A 20,642-nucleotide genomic window follows, 5' to 3' on the forward strand; every position below is an offset into this window, starting at 1 on the left:
CTGAAATGTTCTTGGGGTGGGAGAGGAGTACCAGAAGCTATCCAAGATTAGATCTATTAAATAGAACAACTGGCCAGTTCTGATTTAGGGGGACGTACTTGCCTCTTGCGGCTCTAATAGCAACACAAGCCATTTATCCTTTGCTGTAATGTTTTGACATCACCTTACTGTCTTAATGGCATTATAACCCCACCGTTCAGAGCTGACTGTCATGTCTTCTGTAAAATGTACACGGTGTAGAAAAAGCAGCAAGTAAACACTCCATTGAATGTGAAACTGTTACCGGCACTTCACTGAGTGGCATAATGAGCCACACAGAGGAACCAAAAATGAGCCAAACGTGTTGTGATAATTAATACATTGGCAGACAGGGGAACAATAGTTCAACTGAATTTTAATAAGTTTCATGCTATTATTGGGATGATGGGTGAGGTTCATTTAGGGCCAGGTTCTGATACCCTTGCTCACACAGACTGGTTTCTTAGTATGCGAGTAGTCCCATTGATTTCAGTGGCAGTACTCCGGGACTAAGGCACGGCTCTGCATGAGTTTAAGTATATCAGAATCTAGCCCTCAACACTGCAGTTACGGTAAGTCCAAAGCCAAAGGGATTTCTAACATGGATATTACCATATTTTTCGGTATTTAACTAAGTGCCCATTTGGAAAGCTCTCTGCATAAATAATTCATCTTTGACTCCTCAGACTTTATTGTAAATATTTTTGTTTTCCGCTACAGGAACCCAAGGAATTTCGCTTGCCAAAGTAAACTGCTGGGACTGGCCTGATGTCTGCATGAAGCAGAATGTCACCCAATTTCCCATTACCAAGATGTATGAGAAGGGAGAAAGATCACTGACTTACACTGGCATGCTCGGAACAGCAGAGCTGCTCAGATTTCTCAGGCTGTGAGTGTCCTATTGATATCAGCGTCGTCAGTATTTTAGCTTGACATTTCTGAAGGCTCTTTACTGCCCCAGAACCATGGTCTATTTACATAGTCAGAGTTTCGAACTTAATCTTAGTTTCAGCAGCAGGCTTTGAATTTAGTTGGTGGGTCTGGAATGAGCTTAACAACCTTCCACACATTTTCACTATCAGGAAACAACTTTTCTTAAAGGTTACATCCATCCACTGGTTTGACTCTCCCTGTCACAATAGAGAGACACCTTATGTTTGTTTATTGTTTGGAGAGTCATTACCTATGGGCCTCCAAACCCAGATCCGCAGGAGCAGCCATGTTCCAACCCTCCGCTTGGCAACCTGCCGACAGCTCCTTACCCAGGACCCGTAAAGCCCAGGCCCAGTTTGAGGCTCCACCCCGATGTCCTATTGGCAGAGTCCCAGAGCAGCTGATTGGCCCACTGGCCCTACTTAAGCCAGCAGCAGGAACAAGAAACTGTCCAAACACTGGGATCCATCCTGCTCCCCCAGTTTGACTTCCTGGTAATCAACCTACTGACAGGAGATGTGTTAGACTGCCCCCGCCCTTGCCCCTGCCCCACTCCCCCCCCCCAGCCCCCACGCTGGAAGATTGTAGGCTGGTGCTATCAAACTGGGATGCCTTTCTCCAGCTAATATCAATCATCTTCAATGACCCACCCTGAGCTCGAATGGCCGAGGCCACCCTGAGAAAACTTCGGCAGGGGCGTAAGGTACAGCGGCCTCCTGAGTGGCATACGTCCGTCACCTCACAGTGGATACAGAGTGCAACGAAACAGAGCGGCTGTACCAGTTCCAGCTGCAGGAAGAAATCAAAGACAAAGAGGCCTGGGTAGAGATGCCTGCAGGCCTAGACACTCTTGTGGACCTTGCCATCTGCATAGATGAGCGGCTGTGAGAATGAAGAAAGGAGAAAAGATGTTCCCTGCAGTCCCTCTACAGGCCTACTGGGACCTCACCTTCTGTATCGCCTGCCAAACCTGTGCAAGCCGACCTGGCTCATCAGCGCCTCACTCCTGAAGAAAAAGAACAGCGCCGTCAGTGCCACCTGTGCTTCTATTGCAGCGAACCTGGCCATGTCATCTCGACCTGCCCAGTACGAATGCCAAGCAGCTTGGGGAAACAAGTCCATCCAGACACAGTGGGGGGAACCGGACTGGTCCTTGAGGGAAAAGAATTTCCCTGTTCCCTAGTCCTCACTAAGACCCACCCTGAGCCCCATCCATAGGCTTCCCATTTGCAGGTATCTATCCAGCTGCACATCCTGGGAGATCCCCAACAGATCTCCCTCCAAGAGACCATCATCGATTTGGGAGCAGCAGACAATTTTGTGGATCCAGCTACAGCTCAGGCCCTACACATTCCCTGGCAACATGAGGCCACGCCGGAGATGATTGGAACTATTGATGGCTCTCCACTGTCTTTGGGTCCAGATGTGGAGGAGACTGTCCCCCTGGAGGCTGTTATTCAGGGACACAAAGATAATTCGATCTGGTACGATCCATTCTGCACATTTTCCCCTGATCGTTGGTGTCTCCTTGCTAACCCTTCATGACCCCCTCATTCATTGATGAGACCAGAAGGTCACTTTCATATCAGAATTCTGCTGATGGTGCGGCCAGGGACCAGGAAGGTTGCACCCAGGCCTGAGAAGGTTCAAATAGGTATAGTTGCCCACATCGAAACACCCACTGGGGGAACTATGGAATTCCCCCGTCCCCCAGAACTGCAGCTAAGCTGATGTCTTTAAAAAAAGAATGCAGAAAGCCTCCGCCCACATTGGACTTTTGGTTGTCCGATAGAACTCCAGCCAGCGGTAAAGATATCGTCTGGGTGGAGCTAAGCAATGTCAGAGCCTGAACTGGCAGCATTACGAGGACACCTCCAAGAGAACCTGGCCCGGGGGTTCATCTGCAGGTCAACCTCACCAGCCCGTGCCCCAGCCCTTTTCATAAAAAAGGACAGCAGCCTCCACCTCTGTGTTGATTACCGAGCCCTAAGTCAAGTAACAGTCCAGAACCACTAACGCCTAACCCTAATCTCTGAGTTGTTGGACGATGTGGGGGCTCCCCACATATACACTAAACTGGATCTCCAGTGAGTTTACAGTCTCATCCGTGTCCAAGAGGGAGACTGCCTTTCAGACCTGCTATGGACAGTTTGAATATTTGGTCAACCCATTTGGGTTGACTAATGCCTCAGCAACATTCCAGCACTTCATTAATGGTGTGCAACAAGATCTACTGGGTCAGTTTGTAGTTGTATAGTCAGATGATATATTGATCTTCTCAGATGATCTGGACCAACACATCATTCACATCTGCATAGTCCTGGAGAGAATCTGACAACACGGTCTCTACGGTAGACTCGAAAAGTGCTCATTTGATCAGACCTCAACTGAGTTCCTAGGTTTCATCCCGTCCCCAGAAGGAATCAAGATGGATCCATTCAAGGTCTAGGCTGTCTGCTACTTGGCAGCCCCCGCCCCACTCCCCAATGTGTACAATCTTTAACATTTTCTAGGCTTTGCAAACTTTTACTGGGGGTTCAGCACAAATTTTTCAGAACAAGTGCTTGGATGAGATCAGCTCTTGGATGTAGAACAACTGGCTAAAGCTGAATCCAAGCAAGGCAGAGATGAGGCTGGTGGGCAGAGGAAATTATTTTGGGGCATTTTCAGCCACGGTGCTGTCTGCTTTGATTTGAAGGTTCACACTCACAATTGGTCCATCAATCCGTAGTGTAGGAGTACTCTTGGATTCCTCACTAACGCTCAGCTCTGACACCGTGATAGCCGCGAGTAACGCTTTCTACCATCTCCGGTTGGCTTGGAGACTCCATCCCATCCTGGTGCATGAAGACCTGGCCTCCCTTATTCATGCCTTCATCACCTCTTGGCTGGACTACAGCAACATGTTGTACTTGGGCATGAAACCTTCAGCTCTTAGGAAACTCCAGTTAGTACAAAACACTGCAGCCCATCTTCTCAGCAACACAGCCTGCCATGAGCCCATCAGACCTGTCCTCTGCTCTCTATGCTAGCTTCCCACAGAATTTTGAATCCAATCCTTATCTTTAAAGCGCTTCTTGGCCTGGGCCCAGGTTACCTAAAAGACTGTTTAAAGCTCTGGGACGAAGAGCAGAGTTGCCAACCACGGTCTTCTGGCCCAGTGGTGCTCTCAGCAATAAAAGTCAAGCTCATCTTTACAGGAGATAGAACTTTCTCTGGGGTGGGTCCGAGTAGTGTGACCAGACAGCAAATGTGAAAAATAGTGACGGGGGTTGGGGATAATAGGAGCGTATATAAGAAAAAGACCCAAAAATTGGGACTGTCCCTATAAAATCGGGACATGTGGTCACCCTGGGTCCGAGCCTGTAGAATGAACTCCCATGGGAACTAAAGACCATCACAAGCCTCCCCACTTTCTGCTCCAAGTCCAAAGTGCATTTCTTGACCTTGCTGTTTCTAATATAAACACGGAGTAACAGGTATGTTTAACGAACGAAAACCCAGCCTACTGAAACAAGACGCTCCACTGCACAGAGTTTTCCCTCTGGGAAGAGGATGAGAGAGCAAACCCACGACAGATGAGTAGTTGTGACACGAGTCTGCTGTCCCTTCCCAGAAGCCGGTTGGGATTTTCCCTGATGTGTCTGTCTTCCATTGCATTCACTCTGTTGTGGTTTTTGCTTATTTAACAAAGCTGCATGTTTTGAGTTTTTTTAAATCATGTTAAACAAAGCATCTCCCCCTGGCTTTCATTCATTTCTCTAGAAGCAGCATTTCCTGCCCTGCGAAGCTGACCACCATTGAAGAAGTAGACGAATATTTAAGTGGGGAAGTCCATGCCGACTCGTCATCATACCACAGCACACCAGTTCTGGGAATATTTCACCCTAGCATGAAAGAAGGTAAACATGGCACTTTGAGAGAAAGAGAATACAAGGTTAGCAGGATTAGGAGCTCCTGTCTGGTACCTAAAGATGAGGATTTCTGCCATTTGAGAGGAACTCATTGGTTCCTCGTTTGCTAAATGATGTAACTGGTGTATGTGGAGTATTTGCAGTACGGTAGTTTCTGGAGGCCCTAAATGAGAGCACAGACCCATTGTACTATGGGCTGTACAATTAATGGGAGACAGGCCCTGCCCTGGAGAGCTTACAGTCTAAATAGACAAAATGCACAAAGGGTGAGAGAACAAACAGAGGTGAAGTGACTTATCCAAGAAGCTGAGAACAGAGCCCAGATATCCTGAGCCCTACGTTAGTGCTTTGTCTACTGGACCAGTCTAGCTCTCTGTTGGTGTGCTCCCAACAAAGGCTGTTCCAGAGAATGAGGTCCTACACCCCAGTTCTGCAAGCAGGTACATGTGGGATGACTCTTACGGCCTGGCATTGACTTCAGTGGCTCTCCACACTGGGGCACAGGTCCATCCACATGCTGCAGGATTGCGGCCCTGCTAAGTTAAATCCTTCCTTCAGAAGTTTTCCAGTGATCTTTTTCTGTAGGTTCTCGAGCAAACCTGTTAATGGTGGTCTGTTGATTGTCCTCCAAAGGAAGCGATTTCCACACTCAGGCAATAACTCATCTCCTCTCTCAGAGCAAAGTTATTGACCTAAATTATGGCCCTCCAGAGAGAGAGAGCATGGCTGCAGAGGTGAAAGATGTCCATGCAGTGGATCGCACGTATTCCTCACGTAGCAGCACTCTGCGAGAAATTCTATCTATGCAGAAAGGAGTAGCCGGGGTAGCACTGCAGTGCAGGAATTGTAGGTAAAATGGAGATGGCACTTTCCTTATTAGCTCTGTGTCCCACAGTTCTTAATATCCCCAAGACATGCACCTTCTGGGATTGAATATTCTCCTGCCTAATGGCTTTTTCCAGCCTGCTCCAGAATAAAGGCTATATGTGCTGAATAGGGTTAAACCACGCTTGTTTCTTGGGGTTGGCTTTATTGACAGTCATTCCCTATAATACCTCCGGTATTCTGGCCCATGCCTCCTCTCCTAGCTTGGCTATCCCTTGGGCTCCTTCTACGGGGCCTCTGACTTGCCACCTGGCCCACTCTTTCAGACTTTCATGCCCTCTTTAGCTCTGTGTAGGTTAGTGGCTGGGTCACAGGATGGGGACTCAAAAGATCTGCGTTCAGTTCCTAGCTTGGCCTCCTGGATGAGCCTGGGCAAGTCACTTCCCCTCTCTGTATCAACATTTCCCTCTCTATCTAATGACGCAGCCCTCCTATGTGAAGTGCTTTTAGATCTACTGATGAGAAGCGCTATGTCAGAGGTAGGTGTTTTATTATTATTACCTGGAAGGCCTCCCTTTATGTGCAGGGTGGCGTTACATAGGATTGGAAGGGATGTCCTGGCTCATTGGGTCCAGGCCCCAGCTTTTGCAGGCAGCCCCAGAAAATAATCACATTTATAAATGCGTCAAGTTCTGCCTTGAAACCTGTTAGATTGTTTGTTTGCTTCCACTACTCCTGTTGGGAGGCCGTTCCAGAACCTCCCTCCTCTGACGGGTAGAACCCTTCTGATTTCCAGCCTAAATTTAGTCACGGACAGTCTATACCTCTTTGTTCTTGTGACCCCCTTACGCATTAGCTTAACTAGCTTTTCTCCCTCCCTGGGGTTCCTCCTGCTGATGTATTTATAGAGAGCAATCAGATCCCCTTGCAGCCTTCGTTTTACCAGGCTGAACAGCCCAGCTCTTTTCTTAACCAGCTACACTGAGTCTGCAGGGTTCCAACCAGCAGGGGATGGAGCAACAGAAGAACCCAAGTACCCAGTCACACAAAGGGTTTGTCTGTGTTGTGGGGGAGTCTCCAGATAATCTCTTGGTGGGTCTGAGTTACCTGAGGGTGAGACAGATGTTTGCACTGTTTGCACTTTTTGTTATTTGCATGTGGATAACTCAAGATCAGCCTTAAGAGTCTGTTGGTTTTTTAACTCTGCCCTTTGCATGTCCACCGTCCTGAGAGTAGAACGCATGATTTCCTTGTGAACTCAGGTACCGGTGGTTTAAATCTAACAGCATAGGCACTCAGTTACTACGGCCACAAGTAACCATCTAGATTATTTTCCTTCCCTTCCCTTCCAAACGTCATACCGAGCTATGCTACACCAACTGGGTATGTGAGAGAAGGAAGGTAGGTTTGACTGAATGATAAGAAGGAGCCAGGGAGATCAAACCACAACTGTAGATGTGAGGATTGTGCGTGTCAAGTTTTGGTGTGAACTCTGCATCATGCTCAGCTTTACAAACAACCACCCTCATGACCTTTCCACCCCCTGCAGAAAGCGGTAGAACATTAAAGCTCGTGGCGAACACTCTCTGAATATGCGGCTGCAGTGGCATACGTGCCTTGTGGAATGAGTAAGTTATGAGAGATACAGTAACCTGCAGGTGTAGAGCAGCGGAAAGAACATACTAGTGCATATCAGGCCCATCTTCCTGTCCCGCCACTGGCTCCCAGTCAGCTTTTGGTGCCAGTTTAAAGCCTTGTTCTAATCTTCAGCTCAATTAATGGATAAACCCCAAGGTAGATTGAAGAGTTCCTCTAGGACAGTGCAGCTCACAGATATCACAGCAGTGTGCGTGAGAGCCAAGGACAAAGCATTCTCAGTTGAGGGGATCTAGCTATGGAACAAGCTTCCAGGGAAAATCAGGGTCCGGCCAATCCAAAGACTGATGATCTCAAGGAAACGCTGCACGCCCTTCCTCTTCAAAAAGGCCTTCTAACTGTGAGAATATCTTTCCTCCCTTCTGCCCAGCAAATCTCAACCAACCCACAATCTGCCCAGCTCCTGGAACAAACGAGACCAAAAGTACGTAATAAAGTTTTTAAAAATCAAAACCAAAGCCTATCCCAAGCAGAGCTTCTACCCCATAAAGGGAGAAGTGCCAGTGACTCTGTGAAATCCACAGGGACTTCACTGTTGCTAATAACTTTACATGGAAGGTTTCCAGCCACTATACTTATGGACAGTGGTATTAAACCTTAAGCTAAATAGATAGGACAACTGAAAATTCCTGATGTTCATCTTACTTTACAAGCTAAGCAGGCTTGGAAGTGGTTCGTGCTTGGACCCACTGAAAATCTTTGGTGAGGTTTTGGTGGTTACTCTTAATTGTATATGCTGAGGACTCAGGGTCAAGAGGAGGGGTAGTGAGTCAGATTGCTATGACTGCACACGCAAATGAGTTGGATCCACTGGCTAGTTAGGCGTCTTACAAGCCATTGGCACCCCAGTCACCCGATTTGTATGTGCAGGTGGTAGGTGCACAATAGCATGTGCATTCTTTTGCATGGACCTCCGGCATCTTCCTTAAAACATGTGATCTTCTCTCCTGGCCAGTGGGAAATAATGCTCTGCGCTGACATTTCTGCAGGTTGAGTTCTGCTCCCGTTTTCTCCCTTGGTTCCCACGAACCCCATTCTACCCCTTCCCCTCCTCCATAACCTGATCTCTGCAGAGGGGCTTCCAGGGTGTCTGAAGAAAGGATAGGTCTTCTGGCACAAGCAGTACTCGCCTCCTGCACCTTCCTGAGCCCCATGGCAGGATACATTGGGTTTCCATCCTCTCCATCAGCAGACGGAGAGGAGGCAATCTGGTCCATGGTGTTTCTAAATGGAACCAGCCCTGACTTTAATGTGAGAGAGTTAAATGACTATAAGTCAACCCAGAAAGGGAGAATGAGCAGTCACAATTCCCCTCAAAAACAGCTCAAGAAATAGCCTGGCTCGCTATGCCCCAGTCAAAGCCAAACTGAACACTAGTGGCCTTTTGACCCCACATCCTGTCAGTTATCTTCACCCAGCTTGGAAATCTGAGAGCCTCTGCCCAGAAAGCAGAAAGAGGGATGCTTTGCAGCTGGGAAGAGAATCTGCCTGCCAGAGGCAGATTGGTTACATCTTGTTCCATAGCACTGTTTTCTGTACTGCACTTCATACTGGCTTCAGATACGCACACGCACAAGCCACGCTCTTACGGAAGGGGGTAGAAATGTGTCGAGGGCACAACATGAGTGTAATAGAATGAAAGTTACAGGACTGATCGGCAATAGTTAAGGCACATTACCATCTTCAAACAGTAGGGTAAGTAATAATAGTGTTTAACCCCGCTATGGAACCTGATGCAAAGCCCATGAGAGTTAATGGAAAGGCACCTATTGACTCCGATGGGTTTTGTGTCATTTTCATCAGTAGAACCTAAAGCACTTTTTATAATGGTGGTCGGCACTGTCATCTCCATTTTAGAAACTGAGCACAAGGCCCAGCTTTTCAAAAGCCGCTTCTAGTTTTGAGCGCATCGGGCGGGGCCCAGAATTCGAGGCCTTGAAAATGAATGACTGCGTCCAAAAAAGGTGGGACATGCCTGACATTCCAGAGGAAGTGGGAAATAGAGCAAGGGGCAGATCCCAGGTCTCATCACTCAGGGGAAAGCTCGCCTCTTTCCTTAGCAGAATGAGGACGTCTCTGGATGTTTTTCTCATGACACTTTTACTCCAGAACAGTGTATGAAGTCATATGCGTGGTTTTTCGAGGAGCTGAAGTTAGACTAACAGATGTCCAGCTATAAACAAAAGAACAATCAATGCACTTTCAATGAAATTGTATTATTAGATAATCATTCAATGGACCAATAAGTGTTTTCCTAAGGGCTTGTCTACAGGGGGAAATGTACCAAAATACTTATAGTTATTTTGCTCTAAACCCCTGCGTAAATGGTCTTATTCCAGAATAATTATTCCAGTACAACTATTTTGGCAAATTTCCCCATGCAGACAAGCCTCTCAGGATGTCTCTAAAGAACAATAACAGAGAAGTTTCCTGAAAAAATTGGAGGAGATCACATAGAAGATTAACTTGATTTGATACCAAAAGTTGGTTGATTCTTTCAGTATACTGGGAACAAAATGCTCTCTTAAATACTGGCTTCATTGTGTAATTAGGAAGCACCTCTAAGACTCTGACTGTGTTTGACAAAGTTCCTGACTCACCAACTGCTAGTTGAAATGCTGCCTAACTGCAGGGTTTTCAGTGGGCCTATGGGAGTAGGGTGAAGGGCTTATCGGCCTGCACGCAGCTTTGAATCTGAAGCCAGTTAATGGGAGACTTTCCATTGACTTCATTGGGCTTGGGCTCAGACCGCTTGTGAGGACTGAAATCTGAAGGGAGTGAGAAAAGAGGCTGAGAATCCCCCTCACCATGTGTGCTTAGGGGGTGTGTCTACACTTCAATAAAACACCGGGGCTGAGGCTTATGGGGCTCAGGCGCCAGGGTTATAACATCACAGTGTAGACATTCGAGTTTGGGCTGGAAGCCAAGCTCTGAGAACCTCCCCCGTTGCAGGATGACAGAGCTCAGGCTCTAGTCCAAGTCCGGACGTCTACACAGCAATTCTAGAACGCCGCAGCCCGAGTCCCGTAAGCCTGAGTCAGCTGACACAGGTCAGTCGCGGATGTTTTATTGCAGTGCAGACATACTGAACGGGGTCTGCAGACAATGGAGTCCAGGCTCACACAAATGCCATGGCTGGAGTCCGGCTTAGTGTTGTCAGGCCCAAGAGTTCAAAAAACATCTCCCCAAAATCACAAGCTTGGCTTAAAAAAATCAAGAGATTTAAAAAAGCACCGGTACATGTGAGTTCTGTTGATTTCCTGCCTGGTGTTTGAGTGGAGGGGTGGGGGTTACCTTTTCCAGCTTTTCTCTGTAACCCTGAGGACTAGGGTTTTTATTAAAAATTCAGTGCGTTGCTGAATTAAATGATACCTCTCATGTCGCAGCCTTGGTCTGTCTTGTCTGTTTAGAGACTGTAGGGGCAGGAGCTCTCTTGCTATGTGTTTTCACAGCATGGGGCGCCAATCTCCGTTCAGGCAGCCAGGTGCTACCGTAATTCTACTACCACTATGATTATTATTTATTGGTATTGTGAGAGTGCCCAGGAGCCCCAGACATAGGCTGTGACCCCATTGCACTAGGGCACAGACCAAACGCAGAACACAATGATGGTTCCTGCTGCATGGATTCTGGGCTGCAGCCATAGGCATAGAGGAGATTTCTGGGTGAGGTCCTGTGAATTGTAGTTGCAACCATGGAGCCCTGATCTTGGTTGGAGCCTCTAGGTGTTACCATAATACAAATAAATATGGAATTATCTCTTTGCTGCTTTGGTTATAGAATCATAAAATCATAGAATATCAGGGTTGGAAGGGACCTCTGGAGGTCATCTAGTGCAACCCCCAGCTCAAAGCAGGACCAATTCCCAATTAAATTATCCTAGCCAGGGCTTTGTCAAGCCTGACCTTAAAAACCTCTAAGGAAGGAGATTCCACCACCTCCCTAGGTAACCCATTCCAGTGCTTCACCACCCTCCTAGTGAAAAAGTTTTTCCTAATATCCAACCTAAACCTCCCCCACTGCAACTTGAGACCATTATTCCTTGTTCTATCATCTGCTACCTGTCAATATCACCGGTTGCCTTGGAAATGACTGATGCATCTGATGCCGTGTTTTATCCGCATTGCGTGATCACAGAGTAGGCATTGGCTGGGCAGTGGTAAAATGTTTCTTTAAGCTGAAACCTCATGAATCGCAAAACAAGTAAGGAGGGTTACAAACAAAATCTGAGGGTTACAAAGGTTTGAAAAAGGAGCCTGTCACGCATCCTGTTTGGCGCAGCGCCATGAAGGTGGGTATAGAACAAAACACTTGTTACAGCTATAACTGTTCTTTGTTTCTCAGGATAATGTTTTAAACTATGTTTGATATTTGAGCCAACAGCAAATAACGAACACCTATCTGCAACGGGGCATAATTTGTGCCACTGCAGTTTATTATGCCATGTCTCTTTTACAATACATTCACCTCCCAATTATGATCTTTCAGGAGACTTAAAAATACAGCACATGTAAAACCTACAGGGGTTGGTCGTGGAACTTTTCCATTGCTGTGGTGAAGAATCACAACAGTATTTTGAATTTACAAGCAGCTGACTGATGTCTAGAGGTCACTGCGACCATCAAGAGGCTAGACATACTGTGCTGGATAGAGGATGATTTCATAAGACACTGCTGATATTTGGGAACTTTCACTACTGGATCATGCTCAAAGTTTCTTTATCCAGTGAAACTTTGTGTAGGACGCAGAGCTCTCTCCCTTGGCAGTTACTCTCCCTGTTGTTCCAAGGTGCTTTTATTCTAGGCAAGCATCAAAGCTTTATCAAGGGCTGTAGGTGTGAAGAGCTGATCAGATTCTGGGGGAATTAAAGCAAAACCCAGTTTAACGTTTGATGAATCTAGACAACCCTTATTTTTGGGTAGGGTTCATTATCTTCTGGAGGAGCCACGTTAATTTCAAGGCTTCTGGTTCCTACAGAAAACTCAGTGGCTGCCACAGAGATCACTTCAAACTGAACTCCAGCAGTGGGATAGGCAGGCAGCTCTGGCTCTGCCTCCGACAGCCCCCAAAAGGCTGAGGCTCAACAGAGGTGTATGAAAGAGGGGGACGATCCAGGCCACAAGCAACCTGAAGAATTCATCAAAATCTGGTTCAGCTGAGCACAGTCTCAATTCAAGAAAGCATCCTCATTGTCCCTGCCTATGTAGGGCAGCACTTAAGCACATGCTCAAGTCCCAAGCACCTGCTTAAATGCTGTCCTGAATAGGGTTAGATTTAAGCATCTGCCTAGGTACTTTCCTGAATTGGAGCCTATATGTCTTGTGTCCGCCTGGACACTTCCTAGAAAATCTTAGAATCATAGAATATCAGGGTTGGAAGGGACCTCTGGAGGTTCTAGTCCAACCCCCCTGCTCAAAGCAGGACCAACTCTAACTAAATCATCCCAGCCAGGGCTTTGTCAAGCCTGACCTTAAAAACCTCTAAGGATAGAGATTCCACCACCTCCCTAGGTAACCCATTCCAGTGCTTCACCACCCTCCTTGTGAAAAAGTTTTTCCTAATATCCAACCTAGACCTTTCCCACTGCAACTTGAGACCATTACTTCTTGTTCTGTCATCTGCTACCACTGAGAACAGTCTAGATCCATCCTCTTTGGAACCCACTAACACGTCTGTATTGGTTTATGCATTGTTGTGGTAGCCGCGCTGGTCCCAGGATATTAGCGAGACAAGGTGGATGAAGGATATCACCTCACTCACCTAGTCCCTGTATTTCGTTTATATTATCTGACCAAAAAAAAAAAGGGAGGGGGCAGTTCAGCTCCATTTGCTGCTGATCTCTTTTGCCCTCCCCTTTTTAAGCAGCTCTTCCTTTGGGGCTTATTTTGTTTTTTCCCTATCACTGGTGCTTTGTTAAAGTTGTTTGATTAAGCAGCCAAAGATGAGGAAATTCCAAAAACTAAGATAGCACCTATCACTTTAATTCATCAGTGTTATGCATGCTAATTATATTACAATACGGCAGGTCTCATGATTTTATCATGAGGCTTGTGATATCTGGTGGCTTTACTTTAAGCCCCAGCTCCTGGAGTCATGTGATTTATGTGAGCCCTTCTGATTGAAGAGAAGAGCATGAAAATGTGACCTGAGTTTTCCCTAAAAGCTCATAAACAGAAGGCAAAGAAAGAGAACCCCATATGTATTATTATTAACCCAATCTCATGGTTTATCAGGGCCTGACTCATGGTTTTTGAATGCGTAGGAGTGGCTATGCTGCTTTTGTGGTGAATACTGAAACCAAAAATGAATATTTTGAGTCTTAAAATTTAACGAGGATTATAAAAAGCTACATATGTGTCACTTGGCTGGGTTAAAGTTGCAGTCTTAAGCTTTGGAAATTCCTGGCTTCTCCTGAGTGTAGGAATTCTCTCCTTTAATCAAGAAAGAATGCTGGATTTTTGCATTTAACTGTCATGTTTGGAGGGTTTTTTGAGTGTGTGTGTGTGGGAGATAGAAAAATGGGAGCTACTCAGTCTGCAGCAATTCCAGACTGTGCTGAGTTGAGCAATAGAGCCTTAAGAACTTTGATCTGTAGCAACCAGACCTGTCGTTTAGGAGATTCACCCCCCAGTGTAACTTACATGCTCCAATTAGATAAGCAGTTTTCTGAACCCACACCACCCTGCACTGAGGCCTCCGGAGTTCTGCGTTAATGGCCTAGAACATCTGTGCAACAGCTACAATTTAGGGCAGTATCAAGATAGAAATTGCAACACCGCCCTCTTTTGATTAGATGGTGACCTGTGCCTGAGATTGTAAATGTTTTTGATCAGTGTTTGTACAGCACCTAGCACAGTGCAGTCTTGATCCACAACTGGGGCTCTTTGGAGCTATGGAAGTCCACATAAATAATAATAATTAATTAATTCGGAAGGGTCTTGCCAAGATTTTAAGTCAAGCCAAGTTTGAAGGAATTAGTTTGCTGGGTTTGAAGGTGTGTAAATGTAAAATCAGTAAGACAATGTGCGTGTATTGGCCTTTCATCAGGATGTAGGTACTACATATTGTTGGTAATTGTTTGTATTATTATTGTTGTTATTGTTGTTATTATTATTATTGTACCTAGGAGTCATAGTCATAGAGCAGGACCTCATGGTGCTAGGTGCTGTACAAATAGAACAAAAAGACAGTCCCTGCCCCATACTTTGCTCTTGCTGCCAACGGGGTCTGATAATAGAAATGCAGGGCTGGAAGGGAACGCACTAAGTAAACCTAGATCATCCCTGGCAGGTGTTTGTCCAACCTGTTCTTAGCAACCCCCGAAGATGGGGATTCCACCACCTCCCTTGGAAACCGGTTCCAGCGCTCAACTGCCCTCTCGGAGTGGCTAAAGGGAAAAATGCACTTTTCTTTGGGATGTTTATTTACTTATTTATGTATTTTTACAGCAAGGGAAGCTTTCGTCGAAGCAGGAAACATGCTCAGGGGATATGTAACAACAGGACTGTATGCTGAAGATGATGCGTTGATTCTGTAAGTGTTTGGTTTTTTTCCCTTTTTTGGTAAGAATATGAACTGATCTGCACTTCAGTGAATTCCATTGTTTTTTAAGGACAACGTTCCAGCTGACCGGGCATTACCGTAACTGTTCAAACACAGGTACAAGCCATTGTGTAGAGAGGGCCATAAGGCCAGCACTGCTCTGTAAACAGAGATGGGTCACAGGGCATGGGTTGCCTGTTCTGTTCTGTTCATTCCCTCTGGGGGACCTGGCACTGGCCACTGTCAGAAGACAGGATACTGGGCTAGATGGACCTTTGGTCTGACCAAGTATGGCTGGTCTTGTGTTCTTATGATAGCCAACTATGAGAGGACACTGGTCTGGAATGCAGGAGAACTGGATTCTCTCCTGGCTCTGCCACTGACCTCCTGGATAAGTCACTTTACGTCTCTGTTTGAAGGAATCTTTTCCCCAGTCTCAGTTGCTAAGTTTTCACTTCCTTGTCATGTCACAACTTTGCTAGTTCTCTACCCCCAGAATCATCCGGGGCAGGCAAGACCAAACTGCTAATGTAAAAAATTTTTAAAAAGGCAGAACCTTCCCTTTTTCAGAGTAGTGCAGGGGTGTGGAGAAAATGTTCATCCCTCTTCATCCATCAGAAAGAAGCAAAAGAAGAAGTCTCCCTCTCCCTTTTTTTCCGTTACTTTTAGCTGCTTATTTCTCCCCGGCTTCCTGTACAGAGTGGGCCTGATCCAAATCCCATTGAAGTCCATGGCTGTCTCTCCAGACCCCATGCCTTCAGCCTTCAAAAGGGCATCAGTCTCTGTTTATACCCAGGGTCCCAGGAGTTTCTTTGCTATAAATCCATGTGGCTGAGAACCAATAGAAGGGAAGCCCTTTTCTAGAGTTTTAAAGCCACCAGAGAGCTTTGCCCAAATCCTTGTTGACTCTGCTGTATTGCAGCGAGCGGCTGCTGGCCCTTTCAGTGTTCAGACACAAGGCGCTAGGTGTTTCCTCTGTGCTGGGAGTCTGCAGTCTTCCCATTGAGGCCGGTGAACATAGACCCCCATTTAGGCTGTGATTCAGCCGACCACTTCATCGCATGCTCACCATTAAAGCCAATCAGGGTCTTAGAGCTCGCTCCAGCGAGGGGCTGAGCAGCCGGGGCTAGATTTTTAAGGGTATTTGGTTGTCTGAAGAAGCAGCTCGACACCTCATAGGATTCTCCAAAGCACCGAGGCACCAGACTCCCATTGACATTGGTGTTTGCAGCCTAGGGAACTATCTGCATCTTTTGGTGCCTAAGTGCCTCTGCAAATCGGGTTCTCCATGCTCAGTCCAGCAGAGCACGTAAGCACATGCCTGACTTGAAGCATAGAAGGAACCCCACCGAAGTCAGGGCCAAACTGAGGCTCACGGTGTTCCCTTCTGACTTCAAAGTATATGAGTCAAGCATAGAGTTCACGTGCTTTGCTGGATCCTTTAGAGTGCTCAGGATCCCACAGGACTGAGACCCTGATGCCTTCAAGTGTCTCTCCCTCCCCAGCCTTTTCCCACAGTGTACTTAATCAAGTCCCTATGGACATAAACAATGCATTGCAGCAGCTTTTGCATGCGTAAGATGTTGCATTCAATTGTTGTAATAAGCCATTTTCCTGTAGGGCCCATAAATATGCCGTGCCTCTTCCAGCGCTGCTTCTAGCTAGGCGTGAAGATCACAGAATAGATAGCGTCCCGCTGTCAAAACAGAGTGCACCGAACGTAGTTCAGACAATCAGGTCCCAATTACTGGAAACATTTGTAAGTATAATTGCTGCTTACGGTAAAAATAAATGCACTTTTTCAGTTACACGGGAAGTTCATGAGATACTGCATGACCATCCGCGGTGTGTTCATGGATGTGTTTAAACAAGTGCTGGGCGGGTGGGGTTATATCTAACTGGTGCCTAGGCCTGGCATCATTCCACTGGAAAGGGATGAATTTCATACCCACAGGCATTGTTAAGCCCGCTGGATTCATGTGTCTGCATTCCAGGCGTTTTAAACGCGTCCATAATCTGAGCAGCTTCCACCCAATGTATAAATGGCACCACTCCATAAAATTAGCCCTTGCGTTCTTCTGGCCTTGATCCTTTCACCCTAAAACCCATCTCACTTTGTTCTCTTGCAGCCAGAAATCACAGTGGAAAACCTCCCCGACTACTTGAGCCTGGAAAAACCCTTACTCATTTTGTTCAACGATAGAGGCCTAAATCAAAGCATAAGAATGGAAATGTTGAGTTTGGCGAATGGAAAAGGCCGTGAGGCGTTTCTCGCTTGCTGGATGAACTTGTGAGCGTGAAAAAACGTTTGCTTCTTTCCAGGACCTAGCTCACAGCATGGGTCTGCAGTTACGGAAAACACCATCGAGCTGGTTTTTTAACCCAGTTTTCAGTGTGAACTCACTGGGAATCCTGGCAAGGATGCCTACAGAAGCAGACGTCCATTGCAGTCCTATGTCCATATTCCTCTGCAGACGCTGAGTTATTTAGTAGTGATTAAAGCCTTTAATAATGTAGGCCTGGACAACAGCGAAACAGAGAGTGACCCAAAGAGCCAAGTGCAGTAAGAGTTGAATGATGACTACCAGTGTTCAAGGAAAAGTACTAAACTATCAGTTGAATCCTATCCTTGTTCTGATAACTGGTGCTACCCTGGAGTTTATTGTTCGCCCATAGGAGAACAGAGTAAATGAATTCTCGCTGAAAGAGTTCATTTGATTGATTTTACTTTCTCAGTAACTAACGTGAAAATACTTGTGAACAATGCAGTGAAGGGCTGGGTACGGGAAAGAACCCAACATTTTCAAAAGAAGGAGTGAAAGATTTAAAGCAAAAGAAGGGACCGGCCCCGCCCCCGCCCCCATAATCAACCAGATTGTGAAACAGAACAAAGATAACAGCCAAGAAATGCAGAGTTGCAGGAGGGAAGATTTTTATCTCCTCCCCTACCTATTTTTAATTGTTCCTCTCTGAATTTTTTTCTGTTCCCTGAGGTGCCAAAATAAATGAATCAGAAAGTGCTCTGTTATTGAGAACTGTATTGCGGGGCGGGGAGTCATTTTGCAGATGGGGAACGCACTTTTTTTTTTTTAAAGGGCAAACAAGCTGGTTGCCAGTAATGTGCAGTATATAAGCGCCCCTGGAATTTTTGGCCTTCTCAAATTCTCCCTGCCCCCGATTCCTCCACTGGTCTTTATTTAAAAAGAAAAATCACCTTTCTGGAAGGAAGAAGTGTTGTTGCAAAGAGGAAAAGGTTGTGTTGTTTAAATGGCTAGACTGGGAAGGAGATACCTGTTTGCTTTATAGCTAGTAAAATGCATCCTCTTCTAGGGTGAAATTCACTGCTGTGCAGAAAACCAGCCCAACTCCTAGGCAGCACTCAGCCTAGGCCTTATGTGGTTCATAAGACTCATGCTGATCATCTTCACAGGAGTGAAGTCACCTCCGCCCCCTAACCCTCCCCCGCACCGTGTCCCTACACAGTGGGCCACACTTCACTCTCACACAGACGTGTTAGGTCTGATCTAGCTGAAGCACATTTACCGTGAAGCATGTGAGTAATCTCATTGACCTCAGTGCAACTGGCCACAGGCTTGAAGTTAAGCAAAGGCTTGAGTGCTTTGCTGGATCAGGGCAGAGCGCTCAGCACCTCACAGGATCTAGCCTTTGCTGCTCATTCCTGTCTAGGGTAACCAGATAGAAAGTGTGAAAAATCAGGACTGGGGTAGGGGGTAATAGGCACCTATATAAGAAAAAGCCCTGAATATTGGGATTGTTCCTGTCAAATGAGGACATCCTATTCCTGTCTCATTGCTTACGTGTTAGTGACCAAGTTCAATCTGATCTGTTCTACAGGAAAAACACTCCTGTCGGCAGAGGAGTCCTGAAGGCCTATTTCAGCACTCCACCTCCTCTGCCTCTTCTTGCCTGGGTGAACCGTCATTCCAGCGGTCAAGTATTCGCATTTCCTTCAGACCAACCCGTCACCGAAACGAACGTCTTGTCTTGGCTCGAGAAATTAAAAGCCGGGCTCGAGATTCCCAGCGGTAAGTACGCATGCTTGTATGATGCTTCTAGGCACTGCGCTCAGTTGTCTGTCATGGTTATTTAATGATGGGAAAGTTCAGTTATTCTGTGCTCGAGCCAAAGCACAAATAGTCCAGCCAGAAAAGACTGCTCAGATTCTGCAGTCTGAGGTGCTGTGTTTTGCAGGCTGCTTATTGTCCAGAGCTGGATGGGAATAGTTCTGAACGACCATCAGTTTTCTGCAATAAGCCACCAACCTGTATTTGAGCCCTGTTATTGAGAACTAGGCTTTCTTAATGCTGATTGCTAGTGGAAAGCCTCCTGAGTCTGCCCCAGCTCTCATACTAGGAACTTTCAGTGCTGGGCTTGCAGCCTGCCCGTGCATTTACTGTCAAAGTGCAGTATCGGTGGAAGGATCTGATGCCTCGTACTGGAAATTCTTTGAAGATGGAGTACTGTCGTTATTGGTAACTTTTCAGTGGCTTGTGTGACTCAGGAATTGAGGTGGAAAAAGCCAAAATGCTTTTCATAATTTGTCCCTACAACAATTTCAGACTCACAATCACTAAACTAACACTCAATTTTGGAGCAATGTGAAATACAAACCTGGTGGATTGTTAATGACACTGGGGCAAAATCAGGTGTTTTCTGAGGAGATAACCTAGGGCCTGATCCAAACCCCATTAAAGTCAATGGAAAGACTCCAGTGGATTTTGGGTTAGCGTCCTAGTGGCCAATAACAAGATTGTGGACATCCCTTTTTAACGTAGTATCTACCATGTGTTGTCCCTAAATCTCTTGCCCTCCACAGCTAAAGACATCTCTACATGTTAATGTACTCTGAGTAGTTTCTAGTAAGTGGAGTCTTATTTTCTCCACTGGAATAATTCCTTAGAGATCCTGATTTCCAAACCATTTCCAGTCAATGCCTACAGAACCAACAGCTCTATTCTTTACACTACTGTTGAGCTCAGGATAGCACCTGGATCCTATGGCGATAGGTGTAGCGGTGGGGCTGATTGATAGCGGGGATGGCACAGGCAAACAGGAGATGGAACCTGAGTGCTAACATCTAGCACCCTTCCAAACGAAGGATTCTTTCCAAACGAAAATTTGGATAAGCTGGTTTGAGTGGATTCTAGAGTGCTTGTTTAAAGCCAACTTGTCCAAACCCAGCAGATGTTGGCAATTGTCAGTGCGACTCACATCCAGCAGCTTGGACAAGGGGACATGCTTTTTGCCAACGTTCTTGTTGAAATACACGTCCCTTTCTTCTGTCGCAGTATTTCAGAATTTGAGACGTTTTGAGAAGCGCTAAACCCCTGGAGATGGTTTGGCAATTTGTCCCCCTCTAGTGGCAGGGCCACATTTTAGGTTTGAGTCTGCTACTGCTTCCTTGTAATAGACTGGTTGTTGGTGGAGATTGAACTCAGGACTGAGTGATCTGAAAACATGGGCTCCTACTTCCTGAGCTAAGAATTGGTGTGTGCACCATGAGGCAGCGGCATGCTCATAAAGCTGTTACGTGGTCCGGCAGCTAGACGAAGACAAAGCTCCACACTGTGGTAATAGGTGAGGCTTTTGTGGAAATAAAAGGCCCTCAACAACTGCATCGAATTTTAGTTTGGAAAGAGTCCCAAGACTAATGTATCTCATGCTTTAACCCCACCAACTGTGGAATTACCATTAAAAACATACGTAAGAACCTTTCTTATCTAATGGAAACAG

The 20,642-nt window shown here is 46.3% G+C and overlaps 1 protein-coding gene across 50 annotated transcripts in view; it reads left to right on the top strand.

Moving 5' to 3' along the window:
- Positions 1–20,642, top strand: part of TXNDC16 (thioredoxin domain containing 16) — a 77,946-nt gene that overhangs the window by 47,454 nt on the left and 9,850 nt on the right. For all 50 annotated transcript variants that reach the window (XM_050954652.1, XM_050954654.1, XM_050954653.1 and 47 more), the window contains 6 exons: positions 739–907; positions 4,717–4,853; positions 14,795–14,879; positions 16,509–16,647; positions 17,018–17,178; positions 18,744–18,934. In XM_050954652.1, the coding sequence (XP_050810609.1) occupies positions 739–907; positions 4,717–4,853; positions 14,795–14,879; positions 16,509–16,647; positions 17,018–17,178; positions 18,744–18,934 (882 nt within the window). The remainder of the gene's footprint in view (positions 1–738; positions 908–4,716; positions 4,854–14,794; positions 14,880–16,508; positions 16,648–17,017; positions 17,179–18,743; positions 18,935–20,642) is intronic.

Source organism: Gopherus flavomarginatus, chromosome 5 (assembly GCF_025201925.1).
Source record: "Gopherus flavomarginatus isolate rGopFla2 chromosome 5, rGopFla2.mat.asm, whole genome shotgun sequence".
Taxonomy (NCBI): Eukaryota; Metazoa; Chordata; order Testudines; family Testudinidae; genus Gopherus; species Gopherus flavomarginatus.